The sequence below is a fragment of the Oncorhynchus mykiss genome, chromosome 3 (genome assembly GCF_013265735.2).
Source record: "Oncorhynchus mykiss isolate Arlee chromosome 3, USDA_OmykA_1.1, whole genome shotgun sequence".
NCBI lineage: Eukaryota > Metazoa > Chordata > Actinopteri > Salmoniformes > Salmonidae > Oncorhynchus > Oncorhynchus mykiss.
This window is the reverse complement of record NC_048567.1, coordinates 57,494,453-57,513,856: the sequence shown is the minus strand read 5'-3', so window position 1 is coordinate 57,513,856 and position 19,404 is coordinate 57,494,453. Positions and strand designations below refer to the sequence as shown.

Sequence of the window (19,404 nt, the reverse complement as noted above, 5' to 3'; positions counted from 1 at the left end):
AGCTTAAGCCCTTCTGGCCAAGGGTTAGCTGTCAAAAACAGCAGTGTGTGTGTGTGCAGCAGGAGGATACTGGCAGCTCCTGCAGTGCCAGCATGGTGTGACATGTCCATAGGGACACTGACTCTCGACCACAGAAAGGGGGGGAGGGGCCAGCACCTGTGATGTCATCTCAGACCAATCATTGTTTATACAGGGCGTTGGGTGAGGAAAAACCAAAGAAACCTAGCCTGGTGGTCATTTGTCTTGGACAAACACTGTTTATAGTCCCACCGCTGTTATTTACACTGCATAAATGCATAGGAATGACATGTAAATTAATTATTTGCACTGTGTTTGGCGCCGCACCATAACACTATGAGAGCTCAACATTATGTGGGCTTTATTGTCCCCTGAAGCCTGGTTAGCATGCTGTGAAACGCAGTAATCACACTGTCACCATCTCACCCACCCAGAGATAAGAAGCTTTGGTTCCAACATAACAAAAGCTTGCCTCACGCAAGCTGCTGGAATGATACATAGTTTGTCCCTTGAGTCTCACTGTATCCATCCACTTTTCGTTTATCTGGAGAAAGGTGGTGAACATGAAGCACATACTGGTCGTATAAAACATCTCTCTCATGTATACATACTCACCGCAGTGCTTTATTACTTGGACAGTGAGGATACACTAGTTATTAACCCCCGGCTCTCCAGTGAATTATGTGTTGAGTGTGGGGGCTAGCATTATCGTTATGACAAAATAGTCAATACCGTGAGGACTGAGATTAGCATTATTGTACCAAAGACATCAGGAGGAGACTGCAGCATGTGAAAAGGCTCAATACTAATGTCAGCTTCGTCCAACGACGTCCATCTTATTGGCGGCGCACTTTCCATTTGCTTTCCACTGAGGCCAGTAACATGACGATACCAGAGACAGGGAGGGGACTGTCGCATGTGGGATGGATCAATCTTTTGCTAGCAGTAATGTCATTGAGTGAGCATCTTCCATCCGTTTTTTTTACTGATCGTTAAATTATCTGCAGAGGTTTTAGAGAGCTGAAATAGAAACATTCCTGCGATCCATGATGAATTTCACAGAATTTAAGCACAAGACTTATGAGATAACCGAGGTAAATACCAGCTCTAAACAGCAAGGCAATTAACCGAAACACCTTTAGTGAAAGAGCAAAACACGATGATGCATTTAGTTTATTGATCAGAGCAGTCAGGAGCAGCACTTGATCAAACGCTGACACAAATGTCGAGCTGATTTATACACACATAGGGACCAATTAACAAAGCCTGCAGAGACATGCGACTGAGACACATGCCCTACGGGAACACACACACACACATCTGCCAACTCTGGGGGCAGTAGCCTGGTTGTTAGCTGTGAGCTTGGTGCCCGTGGCAGAGCAGGGGTCGTGTTAGTGATCCACATGGCTCGATGAGATCATGCCTGCTCTGTCCAGTGATATGATTACTGTAAGCTGGACAGTCCTGTATGTAGGCTACTGTGTGCCCTGTATGTGGGCTACTGTATAAATGTGCAGAGTATTACATATTTCCTGTGCTGAACTCTCAAAGGAAGAGAGTGGTGTAGCAGACAGGTAAGTTCATAAGTGTCATTGATGATAGAGGAAGTATAATAGGTGGTAATGTCATGGAGAGAGGTTGTCCTCTCTGGCTCCCTCTGCTGGTTGAGGTGAAACACTGCATTATCTGCCCCCATAGAGACACATTCACATCATTGTTCGGCCCGATCTATCTTCATAGGAAGTTGTCTGACTGTGGTCTGTATCCTTCAGGAAGTTCAACGGTTCAAGTGTCCGCCGCACTGCAACAGTCTCTGACTGGGTTCCAAATGGCACCCTATTTCCGATGTAGTTAAATAAAGATTAAATAAAAATAAATTTAAAGTATTGCAATGCCTTTACATTTTTTTTTTAACCTTTATATAACTAGGCAAGTCAGTTATGAACAAATTCTTATTTACAGTGACGGCCCACCCCGGCCAAACCCAGACAACGCTGGGCCAATTGTGCGCCGCCGCCAATTGTGCGAGTGCCTTAGAGCGCTGCACCACTTGGGAGCCCCCTAAAAGGGGATAGGGTGTCATTTAGGATGCATCCTCTCTCTTCCACTGTTAAACATCCCTGACCCCATTCTGACTGCTGCTGGAATCTAGCTATAAAACAATATTGTGCAGGAAACTGCTAGCTAGAGCCAGACAACTACATGGAAGAGAAAATAAGACAGGCGAGACAGTTCAGAAGGACCAAAATAGCTCACAGTTCTCAGACTTCAGGAATGTTACTGAAACTTGGTTGACAATGTACTGTTCTGAACAGAGTTCTAAAGATAGAGAGAGGAGATGGAGGAAACAGAGAATGGAGAAGAAACAAAGATAGGATGATGAAGGTAGAGAGAGGGGGAAGTGATTGCCCTGCCAAGATAAACTGGTTATTATGACATTCTATGAGAGGACTAATGAGGTAATGGTGGGCCATTCTCATGTTATGATTACTGTAAGGACAGCATGACAAAAACTGTCATAAGAACTCACTGAGGGTCACTGTCATAAGCACAGAGTACAGCACACTACATAATGTGTCCACTAGCTGCAGGCTCCAGCGACTGCAGAAGCAGATGAGAATTCTAATTTCACTCCCCACCCAGCATCCTAACTGCAGTGCAGGCAGCACTGGTAGTCCCTGGGCCACAGATTCATATTTTGGGGATTGTTTAACTCACAAGATGCTTTTCTTCTGTCTGTCCTAAACTGCGGGAGAGACTAAAGACACCCTGACACAATATATTTTATTTAGCTCCTCCCAGGCCAGATTAGCCTGGTCCCAGATTTGATTGTGCTGTCTTGGCATGGCAATGACCATAGGAGTTCGCTATACAGCATTGATTTCACCAACTCATTCCCACAGGTTGGTCTGTCAGTCTGCGAACCTGACACTCTAGCCAGCAGTTTAGAGAAGTATGAGGGCTAGAGGCTAATGGTTCAGCACAAATAGCAATGTCATTACAGTGATATCTCAAAATGTTGACGACTATAAAGAGCAAACAGGGACTGCTCAGCCAAAACAATCGCCCCCATCCCTCGCTACTCTTTAGGCACACACAAACGCATACACACTGTATACACACATATACAGTTGAAGTCGGAAGTTTACATACACCTTAGCCAAATACATTTAAACTCAGTTTTTCACAATTCCTGACATTTAATCCTAGTAAAAATTCCCTGTCTTAGGTCAGTTAGGATCACCACTTTATTTGAAGAATGTGAAATGTCAGAATAATAGTAGAGAGAAAATTTATTTCATCTTATATTTCTTTCATCATATTCCCAGTTGGTCAGAAGTTTACATACACTCAGTATTTGGTAGCATTGCCTTTAAATTGTTTAACTTGGGCTTTGTGATGGCCACTCCAATACCTTGACCTGTTGCCCTTAAGCCATTTTGCCACAACTTTGGAAGTATGCTTGGGGCCATTGTCCATGTGGAAGACCCATTTGCGACCAAGCTTTAACTTCCTGACTGATGTCTTGAGATGTTGCTTCAATAGAGCCACATCATTTTCCTGTCTCATGAAGCCATCTATTTTGTGAAGTGCACCAGTCCCTCCTGCAGCAAAGCACCCCCACAACATGATGCTGTCACCCCCGTGCTTCATGGTTGGGATGGTGTTCTTCGGCTTGCAAGCCTCCCCCTTTTTCCTCCAAACATAACAATGGTCATTATGGCCAAACAGTTCTATTTTTGTTTCATCAGACCAGAGGACATTTCTCCAAAAAGCACAATCTTTGTCCCCATGTGCAGTTTCAAACCGTAGTCTGGCTTTTTTATGGCGGTTTTGGAGCAGTGGCTCCTTCCTTACTGAGCTGCCTTTCAGGTTATGTCGATATAGGACTCATTTTACTGTAGATATATAGATACTTTGCACCCGTTTCCTCCAGCATCTTCACAAGGTCCTTTGCTGTTGTTCTGGGATTGAATTTAATTTCTCGCACCAAAGCACGTTCATCTCTAGGAGACAAAACACGTCTCCTTCCTGAGCAGTATGATGGCTGCGTGGTCCCATGGTGTTTTTACTTGCATACTATTGTTTGTACAGATGAACATGGTACCTTCAGGCATTTGGAAATTGCTCCCAAGGATGAACCAGACTTGTGGAGGTCTACAATTTGTTTTCTGCGGTCTTGGCTGATTCCTTTTGATTCGTCAGGCAAAGAGTCACTGAGTTTCACTGTTTGAAGGTAGGCCTTGAAATACATCCACAGGTACACCTCCAATTGACTCAAATGATGTCAATTAGCCTATCAGAAGCTTCTAAAGCCATGACATCATTTTCAGGAATTGTCCAAGCTGTTTAAAGGCACAGTCAACTTAGTGTATGTAAACTTCTGACCCACTGGAATTGTGATACAGTGAAATAATCTGTCTGCAAACAATTGTTGGAAAAATTACTTGTGTCATGCACAAAGTAGATGTCCTAACCGACTTGCCAAAACTATAGTTTGTTAACAAGAAATGTGTGGAGTGGTTGAAAAACTAGTTTTAATGACTCCAACCTAAGTATATGTAAACTTCCCACTTTAACTGTACCTCATGCAGCACTGAATAATAATAACCATGACTAAAGCATTTGACAATTTTCTTCCCTATAATGCAGAGATTTGAAATACATGTGAATCTAATATTGGGACTAGGAAAAGAGAGGGAAGAAGAGAATAGAGTTCTCTTTCTTGATATCATTCCTTGAAAGGCCGCTATGGGAAGAGCTCACATTCACTCTGTTACAATGGTAAAGTAACCATAAATCAGCTGTGACAAACCACTGAGACTCTTGGTTGAGCCTGTGTCACAGAGGACCAGAGCTCTTCTGCCTGGTCAAACTCTGCCTGGTTAGCCAATGATAAGAGAGCACAAAAACTCTCCACTCCTTTCAATAAGAAACCACGGATCATTAATGAAGGTCCTTCAGTGCTTGACATTACCTATTCATTAATTCTAGCCTAGCTGGGTGTTAGACTGCCAACAAAGTAAAAATGCTGTCCTCCGGAAGGTAGACTAATTCTGTCCCCAAGGAGCTGCCATCCCAGTGGGGTCTCTCCTACTTAAGGGCCATGATTGGTGATTGCCAATATGGTTGCCAGGGTGAGCAGACAGAAATGAGCAACCGCTGAAAAAGAGCAGAGGCAAAGCATTCATCCTAAAGTGTGGCCAAGTAAAGGGTAAATGTTTAGTGCTGTAGACGAGACTGTGGTAAAGTCAACAGAGTGCTGGCTCTCATCGTAAAGTACATCTCCTCAGCTTAAGAAACGCAAGTAAAGGCCTCTGACATTTTCAACCTCTCCCTGACCCAGTATGTAATACCTACATAGTTCAAGCAGACCACCATAGTCCTTGTGCCCAAGAACGCCAAGGTAACATGTCTAAATGACTATGGCCCCGTTGCACTCACATCTGTAGCCATGAAATGCTTTGAAAGGCCGGTCATGGCTCACATCAACACTATCATCCCAGACACCCTGGACCCTCTCCAATTCACATACCGCCCCAACAGCAGTCTCCTCTGAACAGTTGATGTTGATATGTGTCTGTTACTTGAACTCTGTGCAGTATTTATTTGGGCTGCAATCTGAGGGGCAGTTATACTAATGAACTTATCCTCTGCAGAAGAGGTAACTCTGGGTCTTCCTTACCTGTGGTGGTCCTCATGAGAGACAGTTTCATCATAGCGCTTGATGGTTTTTGAGACTGCAACATTTTCCGGATTGACCGACCTTCATGTCTTAAAGTAATGATGGACTGTCGTTTCTCTTTGCTTATTTGAGCTGTTCTTGCCATAATATGGACTTGGTCTTTTACCAAATAGGGCTATCGTCTGTATACCACCCCTAACTCGTCACAACACAACTAACTGGCTCAAACACATTAAGGAAATTAATTCCACAAATTAACTTTTAACAAGGCACACCTGTTAATTGAAATGCATTCCAGGGGACTACCTCATGAAGCTGGTTGAGAGAATGTCAAGAGTGTGCAAAGCTGTCATCAAGGCAAAGGGTGGCTACTTTGAAGAATCTCAAATATATTTTGATTGAACACTTTTTTGGTTACTACATGATTACATATGTGTTATTTCATAACTCTACAATGTAGAAAATATTAAAATAAAGAAAACCCCCTTGTGAGACATCTGTTTACTCATTCAAGTCCTCAACTGGCAGCTTCATTAAATAGTACCCGCAAAACACCAGTCTCAATGTCAACAGTGAAGTGGTGACTTCGTGATGCTCGTCTTCTAGGCAGAGTTCCTCTGTCAGTGTCTGTGTTATTTGCCCATCTTAATATTTAATTTTTATTGGCCAGTCTGAGATATGGCTGTTTCTTTGCAACTCTGCCTAGAAGGTCGGCATCCCGGAGTCGCCTCTTCACTATTGACGTTGAGACTGGTGTTTTGCGGGTACTATTTAATGAAGCTGCCAGTTGAGGACTTGTGAGACGTCTGTTTCTCAAACTAGACACTAATGTACTTGTCCTCTTGTTCAGTTGCGCACCAGGGCCTCCCACTCATCTTTATTTTCTGGTTAGAGCCAGTTTGAGCTGTTCTGTGAAAGGAATAGTACACAGAATTGTACGAGATCTTCAGTTTCTTGGCAATATCTTGCATGGAAAAGCCTTCATTTCTCAGAACAAGAATATACTGACGAGTTTCAGAAGAAAGTTATTTGTTTCTGGCCATTTTGAGCCTGTAATTGAACCCACAAATGCTGATGCTCCAGATACTCAACTAGTCTAAAGGCCAGTTTTATTGGTTCTTTAATCAGAACAACAGTTTCAGCTGTGCTAACATAATTGCAAAGGGTTTTCTAATAATCAATTAGCCTTTTAAAATGATAAACTTGGATTAGCTAAAACAACATGCCATTGGAACACAGGAGTGATGGTTGCTGATAATGGGCCTCTGTACACCTGTGTAGATATTACACAAAAAAAATCTGCCATTTCCAGATACAATAGTAATTTACAAAATTAACCATGTCTACACAGTATTTCAGATCAATTTGATGTTTTTTAATGGACAAAAAAAAGTGATTTTTTTCAAAAACAGGGACATTTCTAAGTGAACCCAAACTTAACGGTAGTGTTGTTGTTTTTCTATTATCTCTCTCTGCATTATGGGGAAGGGCCGTAAGTAAGAATTTCACTGTTAGTCTACACCGGTTGTTTATGAAGCATGTGACAAATAAAATGTTATTGGCAGGTTGTGTACTACTGTCATGATGTCACCTATCAATTCTACCGTTGTACCCTTAAGCAGGACAAAACTAGCTTCTCTCAAATATGTGTGTTTTAGGGTTGTATGGGGGATTTGAAGGGAGCAGAAGATTACTTTACAATGTAACTGCTGGACACAAAAGATGGTGGTGGACAGACTGACTGGGGCTACAAAGCAGGCAACAGCATCCTAACAGTCAGGGTTAGGGGAAATGCTTAGTTATCTCTTCAAGTCCAGACAACATAGAATTTATTCTGAACCATGACATTCGCGAAAAACATTCAACAAAAAAGATATAAGTCCAGGCCTAGTTCAGACACGGGCAGTACACTAAATGCTTGGGTTCAGACTCTGCTATGACAAATGGGACACGAAAAGGGCAGATCTGAAAGGGGGAAGAAAAAAAACACAGGCTCTAAAATACCATGGACAGAAAACAAACAATGGCCATTTTGGGGGGGAAATGTTATCACAGCACAGAGACACATTTGTACTGTGAGACACACTGCAGCCATTTCAATGGCCTGGGCTATATGACCTCATTATAACTAAACACCCAGAAGTCAAACTTCACAGTAGCCAGTCACTCTCTCCCTTGTTCTGTCTCCCTTGTTCTGTCTGTGTCTGTCTGTCTCCCTTGTTCTGTCTGTCTGTGTCTGTCTGTCTCCCTTGTTCTGTCTGTCTGTGTCTGTATGTCTCCCTTGTTCTGTCTGTCTGTCTGTCTCCCTTGTTCTGTCTGTCTCCCTTGTTCTGTCTGTCTGTCTGTCTGTCTCCCTTGTTCTGTCTGTCTCCCTTGTTCTGTCTGTCTCCCTTGTTCTGTCTGTCTGCCTGTCTCCCTTGTTCTGTCTGTCTCCCTTGTTCTGTCTGTCTGTCTGTCTGTCTCCCTTGTTCTGTCTGTCTGTCTGCCTGTCTCCCTTGTTCTGTCTGTCTGTCTGTCTCCCTTGTTCTGTCTGTCTCCCTTGTTCTGTCTGTCTCCCTTGTTCTGTCTGTCTGTCTGTCTGTCTGTCTGTCTGTCTGTCTGTCTGTCTGTCTGTCTGTCTGTCTGTCTGTCTCCCTTGTTCTGTCTGTTTCCCTTGTTCTGTCTGTCTCCCTTGTTCTGTCTGTCTCCCTTGTTCTGTCTGTCTCCCTTGTTCTGTCTGTCTCCCTTGTTCTGTCTGTCTGTCTGTCTGTCTCCCTTGTTCTGTCTGTCTGTCTGTCTCCCTTGTTCTGTCTGTCTGTCTGTCTCCCTTGTTCTGTCTGTCTGTCTGTCTCCCTTGTTCTGTCTGTCTGTCTGTCTGTCTCCCTTGTTCTGTCTGTCTGTCTGTCTGTCTGTCTCCCTTGTTCTGTCTGTCTGTCTGTCTGTCTCCCTTGTTCTGTCTGTCTGTCTGTCTGTCTGTCTCCCTTGTTCTGTCTGTCTGTCTGTCTGTCTGTCTCCCTTATGTCTGTCTGTCTCCCTTGTTCTGTCTGTCTGTCTGTCTGTCTCCCTTGTTCTGTCTGTCTGTCTGTCTCCCTTGTTCTGTCTGTCTGTCTGTCTGTCTCCCTTGTTCTGTCTGTCTGTCTGTCTCCCTTGTTCTGTCTGTCTGTCTGTCTGTCTCCCTTGTTCTGTCTGTCTGTCTGTCTGTCTCCCTTGTTCTGTCTGTCTGTCTGTCTGTCTCCCTTGTTCTGTCTGTCTGTCTGTCTGTCTGTCTCCCTTGTTCTGTCTGTCTGTCTGTCTGTCTGTCTCCCTTATGTCTGTCTGTCTGTCTCCCTTGTTCTGTCTGTCTGTCTGTCTGTCTGTCTGTCTCCCTTGTTCTGTCTGTCTGTCTGTCTGTCTCCCTTGTTCTGTCTGTCTGTCTGTCTGTCTCCCTTGTTCTGTCTGTCTGTCTGTCTGTCTCCCTTGTTCTGTCTGTCTGTCTGTCTCCCTTGTTCTGTCTGTCTGTCTGTCTGTCTCCCTTGTTCTGTCTGTCTGTCTGTCTGTCTCCCTTGTTCTGTCTGTCTGTCTGTCTCCCTTGTTCTGTCTGTCTGTCTGTCTGTCTCCCTTGTTCTGTCTGTCTGTCTGTCTGTCTCCCTTGTTCTGTCTGTCTGTCTGTCTGTCTGTCTCCCTTGTTCTGTCTGTCTGTCTGTCTGTCTGTCTCCCTTATGTCTGTCTGTCTGTCTCCCTTGTTCTGTCTGTCTGTCTGTCTGTCTGTCTGTCTGTCTCCCTTGTTCTGTCTGTCTGTCTGTCTGTCTCCCTTGTTCTGTCTGTCTGTCTCCCTTGTTCTGTCTGTCTGTCTCCCTTGTTCTGTCTGTCTGTCTCCCTTGTTCTGTCTGTCTCTCTCCCTTGTTCTGTCTGTCTCTCTCCCTTGTTCTGTCTGTCTCTCTCCCTTGTTCTGTCTGTCTCTCTCCCTTGTTCTGTCTGTCTGTCTCCCTTGTTCTGTCTGTCTGTCTCCCTTGTTCTGTCTGTCTGTCTCCCTTGTTCTGTCTGTCTACCTACAGAGGAGCATATAGTTCTAATGACAAGTCAATCAAAAAGGTTGAGATGAAAGACAGCAGCCATCTATCTGTCAGTGAGGAAGGCCATACAGCAGGCTGAAGGGCAACGTCAGTTAACCCAACACTGATAGAACTTTGAGATATCCCCCAGGACAGACAGTGATAGATCATGGATATTCTGTCACTGGTACTCCTATGGTAGTAGCAAGGGCAGTAAGAGGGGTCAGTGCATCAACTTTTCACCTAGGGGTCTGACTGGCCCAGCCATAGCTTCAGCAACATAACGCAGTGAAATTATAGTCCTAGCGTTCTTTGTATAATACCTTTCTATGTTCATCTAATTTGTTAGGATGCGGCCGGATATATATCTTATAATTTGTCTCATGCACCCCCCTAATGTCTAAGGCATTCATTTCCCGTTATCTCCCTGTAGGAAGCATAAACATGACTGTAGTGGCAGCAGAGCAGAGCAGAGTTCAGCTAATGACATTCAACAGCTAGTTAATGTGACTGTCTTAGGGCTCCAATAGTTAATGTGCAACTGAATTAAAGACTCAGAGCTTCATTTATTTCTGATGGCAGAGAGCAGAGAGGTGATGATACGAAGGCAATGAGGCCGTATCTTATGTATCAGAAGCCATTTCCTCTGAGCAGGCAGCAGAGGGATGAGCAGAGAAAGAGAGAGAGTCACAGTGCATTGACTGCTGCTGTTAAGACTGTGCACGTAGCAACTGCTTGTTTTGCATTTGAGACACACAAGTCACATCACACACAGTCCGATCAAATGAACACTGAAGCCGGGAGAGTTTTTTGAAAACCAACACTGTTACAGCAGACAACAACAAACATACTTGATGAAAACTGTCTGAAGACCAGATTAGTAGGCCAAGCAAAAACCCAGTTGGTGCACATGCACTGACTGTTTCCCCCGATGGGTGGCAAACCTTTAGTTAAGCTTTGGCAGAGCCGCCCATGCCCTGGCAAGTAGGTCCTGTAACCCTTACACAAACCTCAAAGACATCCATTCATTCATTACAAGGTCCACGTGGGCAGATGGCTATTCACAGAATCCACTTGGTTGGCACCCTCATGGACAGAGAATGAAGTGGACAACAGGGACATTCACACAGTTTGTTTATGGTAAGTGATTTCAGTCTCGCTTACTCGGTCTCTGGAATCAAAAACATAATACATCATTCAAGATCCATCTTATCAAAACCAACAGTTGTATCTCTTATCTAATGAACAACATGCATGTCCATATTTATGCATCACATTTCCCAACAACAGTGATGGGGATATGATAGGGAGTCTGAGAGAATAAAAGCCATAACAAATGGTTGGTTTGAATGAACAGAGCTTCACTCTGTCCTTGAACTCTCTCTTTTATCCCCGTGGGCACGTAGGCTACTTCTCTTACATACTAGCACTGGCATTTGGAAGACGATGAATGGGTACAGGTTATTCTCACCAGGCCTCTGGTGTTTCGTCCACCCTTCACACTCACTCACACACACACACACACACACACACACGTCTAGGGTCTAAGTTATGTACACCCTGCCACCACCCCCACTCTGCCCCAGTGACCAGCACTGGAATGGTACTCTGCCCCCGTGACCAGCACTGGAATGGTACTCTGCCCCAGTGACCAGCACTGGAATGGTACTCTGCCCCAGTGACCAGCACTGGAATGGTACTCTGCCCCAGTGACCAGCACTGGAATGGTACTCTGCCCCAGTGACCAGCACTGGAATGGTACTCTGCCCCAGTGACCAGCACTGGAATGGTACTCTGCCCCAGTGACCAGCACTGGAATGGTACTCTGTCCCAGTAACTGGAACGTGACCCATATAAAATGTGCACATTCACTCTGATGCAGCATCTTGATGTAGCAAACAGATGTAGTGATCATATCCTGTCACTGTTCCTTTATGTTTTGGGGTGGTTGTTACCTCGTACCACTGCACATCGACTCAGCACTCCCCGTATATAGCCATGTTATTTTTTACTCGTTATTGTTATTCACTGTTTATTTATTCCTTGTGTCACTATTTCAATTGTTATAATCTTTAACTTGAATTGTTGGAACAGGACCTGTCAGTAAGCGTTTTACTTTTAGTCAACACCTGTTGTTTACAAAGCATGTAACATTTGATTGATTTGATTTGGTTGTCGTGGTAACAGCAGGTCATGTGCATAAAAACCACTTCAGAGGAACATAAATCTGATCCGAGCGTCCAGACAGAGGTTGCATTTGGAGGATCGGCTTTGTATTAGGATTCAGATCCACATATGGAGGTGGTATAAATCGGAAGTCAAAAGATCAGATTGCCTGTGTACATCTAATCTTCTCATTTCACCATAATATTGACCAACCCCGTCTGAAATTCATAGCAGCTTTCAGCTCTCTGTCACAACAGACAAGATGGATTCTTCCAGGGAGGACCGAGGATCAACTGTGTGGTTATGTATTGCCCGGCCGTAGTCTAGCGTGTCTGACAGAGGAAGCTTTGATCAAAAAGCTGCTGGATGAAAATATGAGCTAAGCTTTTCCTTCCAAATATCTTCTGAATCAGGGAACAAACACAAAGCTTTCACGACAGGGTACAAAGCAGCTTGACCTGATGCATGACAGCCAGCCCCATGAAGTTACCCAGTCACAAACACACACAACAAACAACTTATGAGTCACTGACCACTGTTAAGTGCAGAGCTGTTTGGGCCATTGGGTGGTTGTGGCATTTTAAGAGAGCAGAAAACAGCACTAAATTCAACCTGCCGTCTTCCGTCACCACAGGGAGGAAAGACAGAGACCGCGGTGAGCCATCTTACCTGAGCAGGTCAACGCACCAGGTCCAACACCGTCAGACTCAGCACAAAACTGACTGAACTCTAGTGTTTACATAACAGTACAGCTATTAAAACAGACTCTCTTCAAAGGGCTCGCCACAGTGATTTCACAGTTTGCGTCGTCGCGTTCCAGAAATTCCACTGCAGAAAAGTAAGTAGAACTACGCAGAGACCTACACCAACGAAGCTCCGTCCAATCCGCTGCGTAGACCGTGTGGAGCACTTAACACTTCTTTATGCTGTACAGAGCTGCAGCATCCAGTGTGTGTGTGTGTGTGTGTGTGTGTGTCGCAGCTTGCACCGTGCGATCCTCAGTTCTTTTGAATCTTAATTCCATCTCTGGTCTTTGAGAACCTCACACACACACACACACTGAAGGCTGCTCACACAGCGCTCCCAGTCAGCACCACAACACTAGCAGTAGAAGGTGAGGCGTGTGACTCATTATAACAGGTACATGGTCTTAACTGTGACAACAAGGCAAGAACTGGTGTTCTGCTTCCTCAGAGCTGAGCCTTGTGGGAAAGACAAGCAGGCCATCTCCAGTCTGCAGTGTTTAATATAACACACACACACACACACACACCCACAGGACCGTGTAGGAGACAAACAGTCTTAACATGAGCTAACGTACCATGGAACCCCAAGGATTTAACACAACAAGGATGCTTTCTAACCAAAGCACCAGCTGACACATTATAATTCCAGCATAATTCACAGTGACTTGGCTCAGGCCCATCACGCAGGCAGTTATTAATAACACTCCAATGAGAGCCATCCTTCAGTCCTCTCACTGCATTATGTATATGACTTCTAGAAATGTCCTGCAACAAAAATAAACAAAAACGGTTTTACACAGACGTCATAAAGTGTTGGGGGCACTGCAGCCTCCTGTTGTGAAGAGGGAGAGGGACATCTTGGAGGAGACCTCAATAAGAGATCTTTACCTGAGGTAGGCTATTAAACACATGTTAGTTAAAGTGCCCTCAACACTGCTTATTGAACAGGATGATCTGAGGTTAGGCACAGGTACAGTGAGATTGAGCCGTGACCGATGACGCAGCATCGCCAAAACAGCAGAACCCAACAGACTCGTGAAGCAGCAGGCTGAGGGGGCGAAACAGTTCCTACATTAAAACTGCAGGGAGGCAGAGAGGCGTGAAACACAATGTTTGAAATGTTAGCAGTGTGATATAGGCTACATAAAACTACACACCAAAACAGTGGTCTGTTTTATCATAATAACAACTCCCAGAGTCAGAATGGCTCACATAGTAAATAACAACAAATCCTTCTCTAATCAGAGTGCTGGAATACAACAGCCCATCATCTGGACAATATGAACTGAGCATACAATCTCAAACTGGTACATTGTCTCATAAGAAAGACACAAAATAAATAGGAAAAGGGTTAATATGATTTTCTCTCCCTTGCAAAACACTGCCCCCCCTTGCAAAACACTGCCCCCCCCCCAGTAGCAACTCTAAATAGGCCAGGAGAGAGAGAGAGGAAAGAGAGAAAGATGGAAGGAAAAGCTCTACAACCATTAGCACCTGAACCAGAGTCCAGTGTGTTCTGCCCTTGACATTAAAGAGTCCAGTCCATTCATGCTCTTACCTTCCCCGGCTGTCATAGTGCAAAGCCTTCCTTCCTTCCTTCCACGCAGAGAGAAGAGTGAACAGTCAGGGAGAATGTTGCTTTACGTCTGCGTGTGTCTCTCTCTCTCTCCCTGTTCTCCTCTCTCCATCCCCTCCCTTTCCTTCATCCTGTTCTAGTCTTGTGACTACTGCACCCGATACCGTTGCCATACCTCTCCCTCACCAGAACAAGAGGCTCAGGCTGCAGTGGCCCCCTCATTTTGCAGAGGAGTAACATTTGGGCTTTCAGCTGAAAAACATTTCTCCTACCACTTTGGCATGAGATGTAACAGAGACCTCATGGAGGGTGAACATACAGCACGACAAGCAGCACAAACTGAGTCAATAGATGGCTGCTCTGTCTGTATCTTTATCTCATTAGTGTATCATCAACAGTACCTAGAAGCCTTCTGCAAGAGTCATCTGGAGAGTTAGGCCAAATCATAATGTAGCAATGTGACATCACTGTACGTTTTTATGAGATTCCAGGCCACAATCAGAAAGCAGCCAAGCGCCCTACATATCACAACCTTTCACCTCTCGAGGAGGAAAGCCCAGTGCTGACACCTCAGGAGTCAGGACAGTCCAAATATCATATTCCATCATCTCTCTATCCAAGGACGATTCATTGCTAAAGCTCCTAGTTCATGTCAACTGAACTGGAGCATGGTCTACTTGCAGCATATGTATGCCCTTTTGGGGAATACATATTACGACTAGAGATAGAGATTCAATTCAATAGGTTTCTGAAGTGTACTCTTGTGGAGGGAGATATTGTATACGTTTTCTCCTGACAGTAGAAGAAGTACTCAGTCTCCTTGCTCTAACCAAACTGGCCCAGGGAGAGGGAGACAAATGTTTGGGCATGCAATTCAGAACATTATTTATAACGACTCCAACAAACAATCAATGCCCTTTCCTTGGGTTTCAGTCCATTAGCCACATGTCTACTGTGTTCCTTTGGGGTGATACAGCTGGTTGAGGAGAGGCTGAGGTTAATCTCGTCCGAAGGAAAGGAACAGCTACTCCTTCAGTTCACTGACTAGCTGAGAGCATTCTGACCCCAATCTGTGTCTCCAGGCAACGGCTAGCGGGCCCACACAACGCTGCACAGCACAGGGCCATGGCAGTACTCATTAGAACACATTGCAACAACAACAAGCATCTCTTATTGGCCAAGTTCAGGTAGTCCCTCCCGGTTTCAGTCTGTTTGGTGCATAATGAATATGACCCACGTCTCTACAACAAAAAGGCCCTCATTACATGTTGTGTTCTGTTGACTGCACTCCTGTCCTCTGCTATTTACTTCCCCACAGAAACTATTTCCCTCAGAGTGGAGAGCTGAGCTCCTTGTTGCAAGCTAAGGGGAAAATCTTAGTCATCGCCTAATTTGAGCAGAAGCGTTAGGGGAGAACAAAACGACAGCCCCAAGTACATAATGAACAGTTTAATAAGTGTCATGGAATGAATCATCTATTACTTTTCCTTTTCCAATGAAAATGTCATCAAAACCGTGTGAGCCTGAAAGTAATCTGGAAATATGAGTTTAAATAGTGAGGGGGTGAAGCAACAAAGCCCTTACACCGAGAGAGGTGTCCTTGAACGGTTTCCTCCCTTTGTAAAGTTGGACTCTGATCAACACTGAGCAAAAGCAGACATGGTGGATTGTTAGTGCTGTGATGCACAATAAAACAGAAAACGTATGGTTAACTTAAATATAATATATTTACTGGGCTACTTCTCAGGGTGGGTAGATTGCCATGATAGATGTGTTGTCTCTCAGTAAAGTCCATAGTAATTGTCCTTGAGGGAGAAGTTACTGAGGGCATGGAAAATAGTTCCTAAATGCTGAGCAGCTTCCACAGTTCTCCTCAGCTCAGCCATTCTACCTGTCCTGCAGACAAACACTACACCCAGTCAGCTAGAATGTGATGGAGTCAGCGAGCCATTGCCCATGACACTGCAAAGAGAACTCCCAGCTCTGCTTATACACCGACAGTGAACACCGACATTTCTATGAAACACACAAGAACAGTCTTACGCGCACACACGCAAACACTGAGGGAATGCGACATCTGAGGCCCAGAGGAGCCTGCCCTTCTGTGGGGAAACTCCTCCACTCAAGCCCAAGGATGTCCATCTGGCCCTCAGGCCTCCTCTCACTAACACACTAACCCACACACTGGCATGATGGCTGAGTGGACCTAACATGGGCAGGAGACAGCCAGGCCACAAAGGTGCAAACAGCAAGGGGGAGGAAGGAGAGGACGGAAAACAAGTGGTGAGAGAGAGGGAAGAGAGAAAGCTGAGGAACGATTGAGGAGTGAGTGAGAATACAACCGTAGGAGAGAGGAACTCCATTTCTAAGCATACAGTGCATTGCGAAAGTATTCGGCCCCCTTGAACTTTGCGACCTTTTGCCACATTTCAGGCTTCAAACATAAAGATATAAAACTGTATTTTTTTGTGAAGAATCAACAACAAGTGGGACACAATCATGAAGTGGAACGACATTTATTGGATATTTTAAACTTTTTTAACAAATCAAACACTGAAAAATTGGGCGTGCAAAATTTTTCAGCCCATTTACTTTCAGTGCAGCAAACTCTCTCCAGAAGTTCAGTGAGGATCTCTGAATGATCCAATGTTGACCTAAATGACTAATGATGATAAATACAATCCACCTGAGAGTAATCAAGTCTCCGTATAAAAGCACCTGCACTGTGATAGTCTCAGAGGTCCGTTAAAAGCGCAGAGAGCATCATGAAGAACAAGGAACACACCAGGCAGGTCCGAGATACTGTTGTGAAGAAGTTTAAAGCCGGATTTGGATACAAAAATATTTCCCAAGCTTTAAACATCCCAAGGAGCACTGTGCAAGCGATAATATTGAAATGGAAGGAGTATCAGACCACTACAAATCTACCAAGACCTGACCGTCCCTCTAAACTTTCAGCTCATACAAGGAGAAGACTGATCAGAGATGCAGCCAAGAGGCCCATGATCACTCTGGATGAACTGCAGAGATCTACAGCTGAGGTGGGAGACTCTGTCCATCGGACAACAATCAGTCGTATATTGCACAAATCTGGCCTTTATGGAAGAGTGGCAAGAAGAAAGACATTTCTTAAAGATATCCATAAAAAGTGTTGTTTAAAGTTTTCCACAAGCCACCTGGGAGACACACCAAACATGTGGAAGAAGGTGCTCTGGTCAGATGAAACCAAAATTGAACTTTTTGGCAACAATGCAAAACTTTCTGTTTGGCGTAAAAGCAACACAGCTCATCACCCTGAACACATCATCCCCACTGTCAAACATGGTGGTGGCAGCATCATGGTTTGGGCCTGCTTTTCTTCAGCAGGGACAGGGAAGATGGTTCAAATTGATGGGAAGATGGATGGAGCCAAATACAGGACCATTCTGGAAGAAAACCTGATGGAGTCTGCAAAAGACCTGAGACTGGGACGGAGATTTGTCTTCCAACAAGACAATGATCCAAAACATAAAGCAAAATCTACAATGGAATGGTTCAAAAATAAACATATCCAGGTGTTAGAATGGCCAAGTCAAAGTCCAGACCTGAATCCAATCGAGAATCTGTGGAAAGAACTGAAAACTGCTGTTCACAAATGCTCTCCATCCAACCTCACTGAGCTCGAGCTGTTTTGCAAGGAAGGAATGGGAAAAAATGTCAGTCTCTTGATGTGCAAAACTAATAGAGACATACCCCAAGTGACTTACAGCTGTAATCGCAGCAAAAGGTGGCGCTACAAAGTATTAACTTAAGGGGGCTGAATAATTTTGCACGCCCAATTTTTCAGTTTTTGATTTGTTAAAAACGTTTGAAATATCCAATAAATGTCGTTCCACTTCATGATTGTGTCCCACTTGTTGTTGATTCTTCACAAAAAAATACAGTTTTATATCTTTATGTTTGAAGCCTGAAATGTGGCAAAAGGTCGCAAAGTTCAAGGGGGCCGAATACTTTCGCAATGCACTGTAGCTGCTGGCCTAGTTCTCTCACACAGATGAGAACAACAAAAACTAAGACAGACAAACAGCCCAAATCAAAATGTGCCTAAATATCCAGCCTACAGAGACAGAGTCACGTGTAAGACAGAGAGAGATGGGGTAGATCTCCTCATTGCCATCACTGCAGAGCCCTATAGCTTTATGAGAAACTGCTTTCAGCTTAGTCAATATCAGCCAATAACACCGTATGTGGAGTCCTTCAAATAGTTCCAGAAACGAGAAGCGCATACAAAATACACAGGAACAGGAACGAGAGAGGAACACAGGAAGCAATCATAGACAAACACCTCGAGAAGCCATGGTAATAACCATGAATCAACAGCTGCATCACTCACCTGAACCTGAGGATGGGATCATGTTCCCAGATCTTTGGACTTCATCAAATCGGCTGAAGATTACATTCAACCTGCAAAAGGAGAGTTAGAGGGTTATATTCAACCTAAGAGATTGAGGAAAGGAAGGAAGAGAAAAGAAGAGAGAGAAAACAGGTCAGGAAACAGAGAGAGTGACAGGAAGATGAATCGCCGAGACTCACCGATTCAACGGACTGTATTGATCTCCACCTGTCAGAGAGAACATTTCCCCCTGGCCTGCTCAGAAGAGTGGAGAGCCAAACTAGACCAAAAATAGACTAGGGACGGGGGGAAGAAACTCAATGCAGTTACATATTGGGATGTTATTCTTGACTCTATATCGTATGATTTTGACAATATCGGAATAGAATTGTTGTTTCACAAGTTGGCTGTACCTGCACCAAAACTCAGGTATTTTTCCTTCCTAGCGTGTTCCCCATCTTCTTTTTAAATAGGGAGCCAATTTGTTTTCCGCACATTTATTTCAATGACAGATCAAAGCTTAATTTTCTTATGGCTCTCTGGTCCCTCTACTGCAGATATATGGTGAGCAATATGTTTGGAACATCAAATCGCAATAAAACTCTAAGTATCTAATCGCAATATATAAAGAATCGTGAGAATCGCAATACATATCGTATCGGCATCTACACCACGGTTCAAAAGTTTGGGGTCACTTAGAAAAATGTTGTCCATTAAAATGCATCAAATTGATCAGAAATACAGTGTAGATATTGTTAATGTTGTAAATGACTATTGTAGCTGGTTGCAACTATGTTAGCACAGCTGAAAACTGTTCTTCTGATTAAAGA

The 19,404-nt window shown here is 44.2% G+C and overlaps 1 protein-coding gene across 31 annotated transcripts in view; it reads right to left on the bottom strand.

The window, feature by feature from the left end:
* Positions 1–19,404, bottom strand: part of clasp1a (cytoplasmic linker associated protein 1a) — a 105,040-nt gene that overhangs the window by 37,326 nt on the left and 48,310 nt on the right. For 30 of the 31 annotated variants that reach the window (XM_036974759.1, XM_036974753.1, XM_036974751.1 and 27 more), the window contains exon 8: positions 18,575–18,645. In XM_036974759.1, the coding sequence (XP_036830654.1) occupies positions 18,575–18,645 (71 nt within the window). Of the gene's footprint in view, positions 1–14,184; positions 14,341–18,574; positions 18,646–19,404 lie in introns of those variants that run through there. The other variant, XM_036974780.1, reaches the window with a different exon arrangement.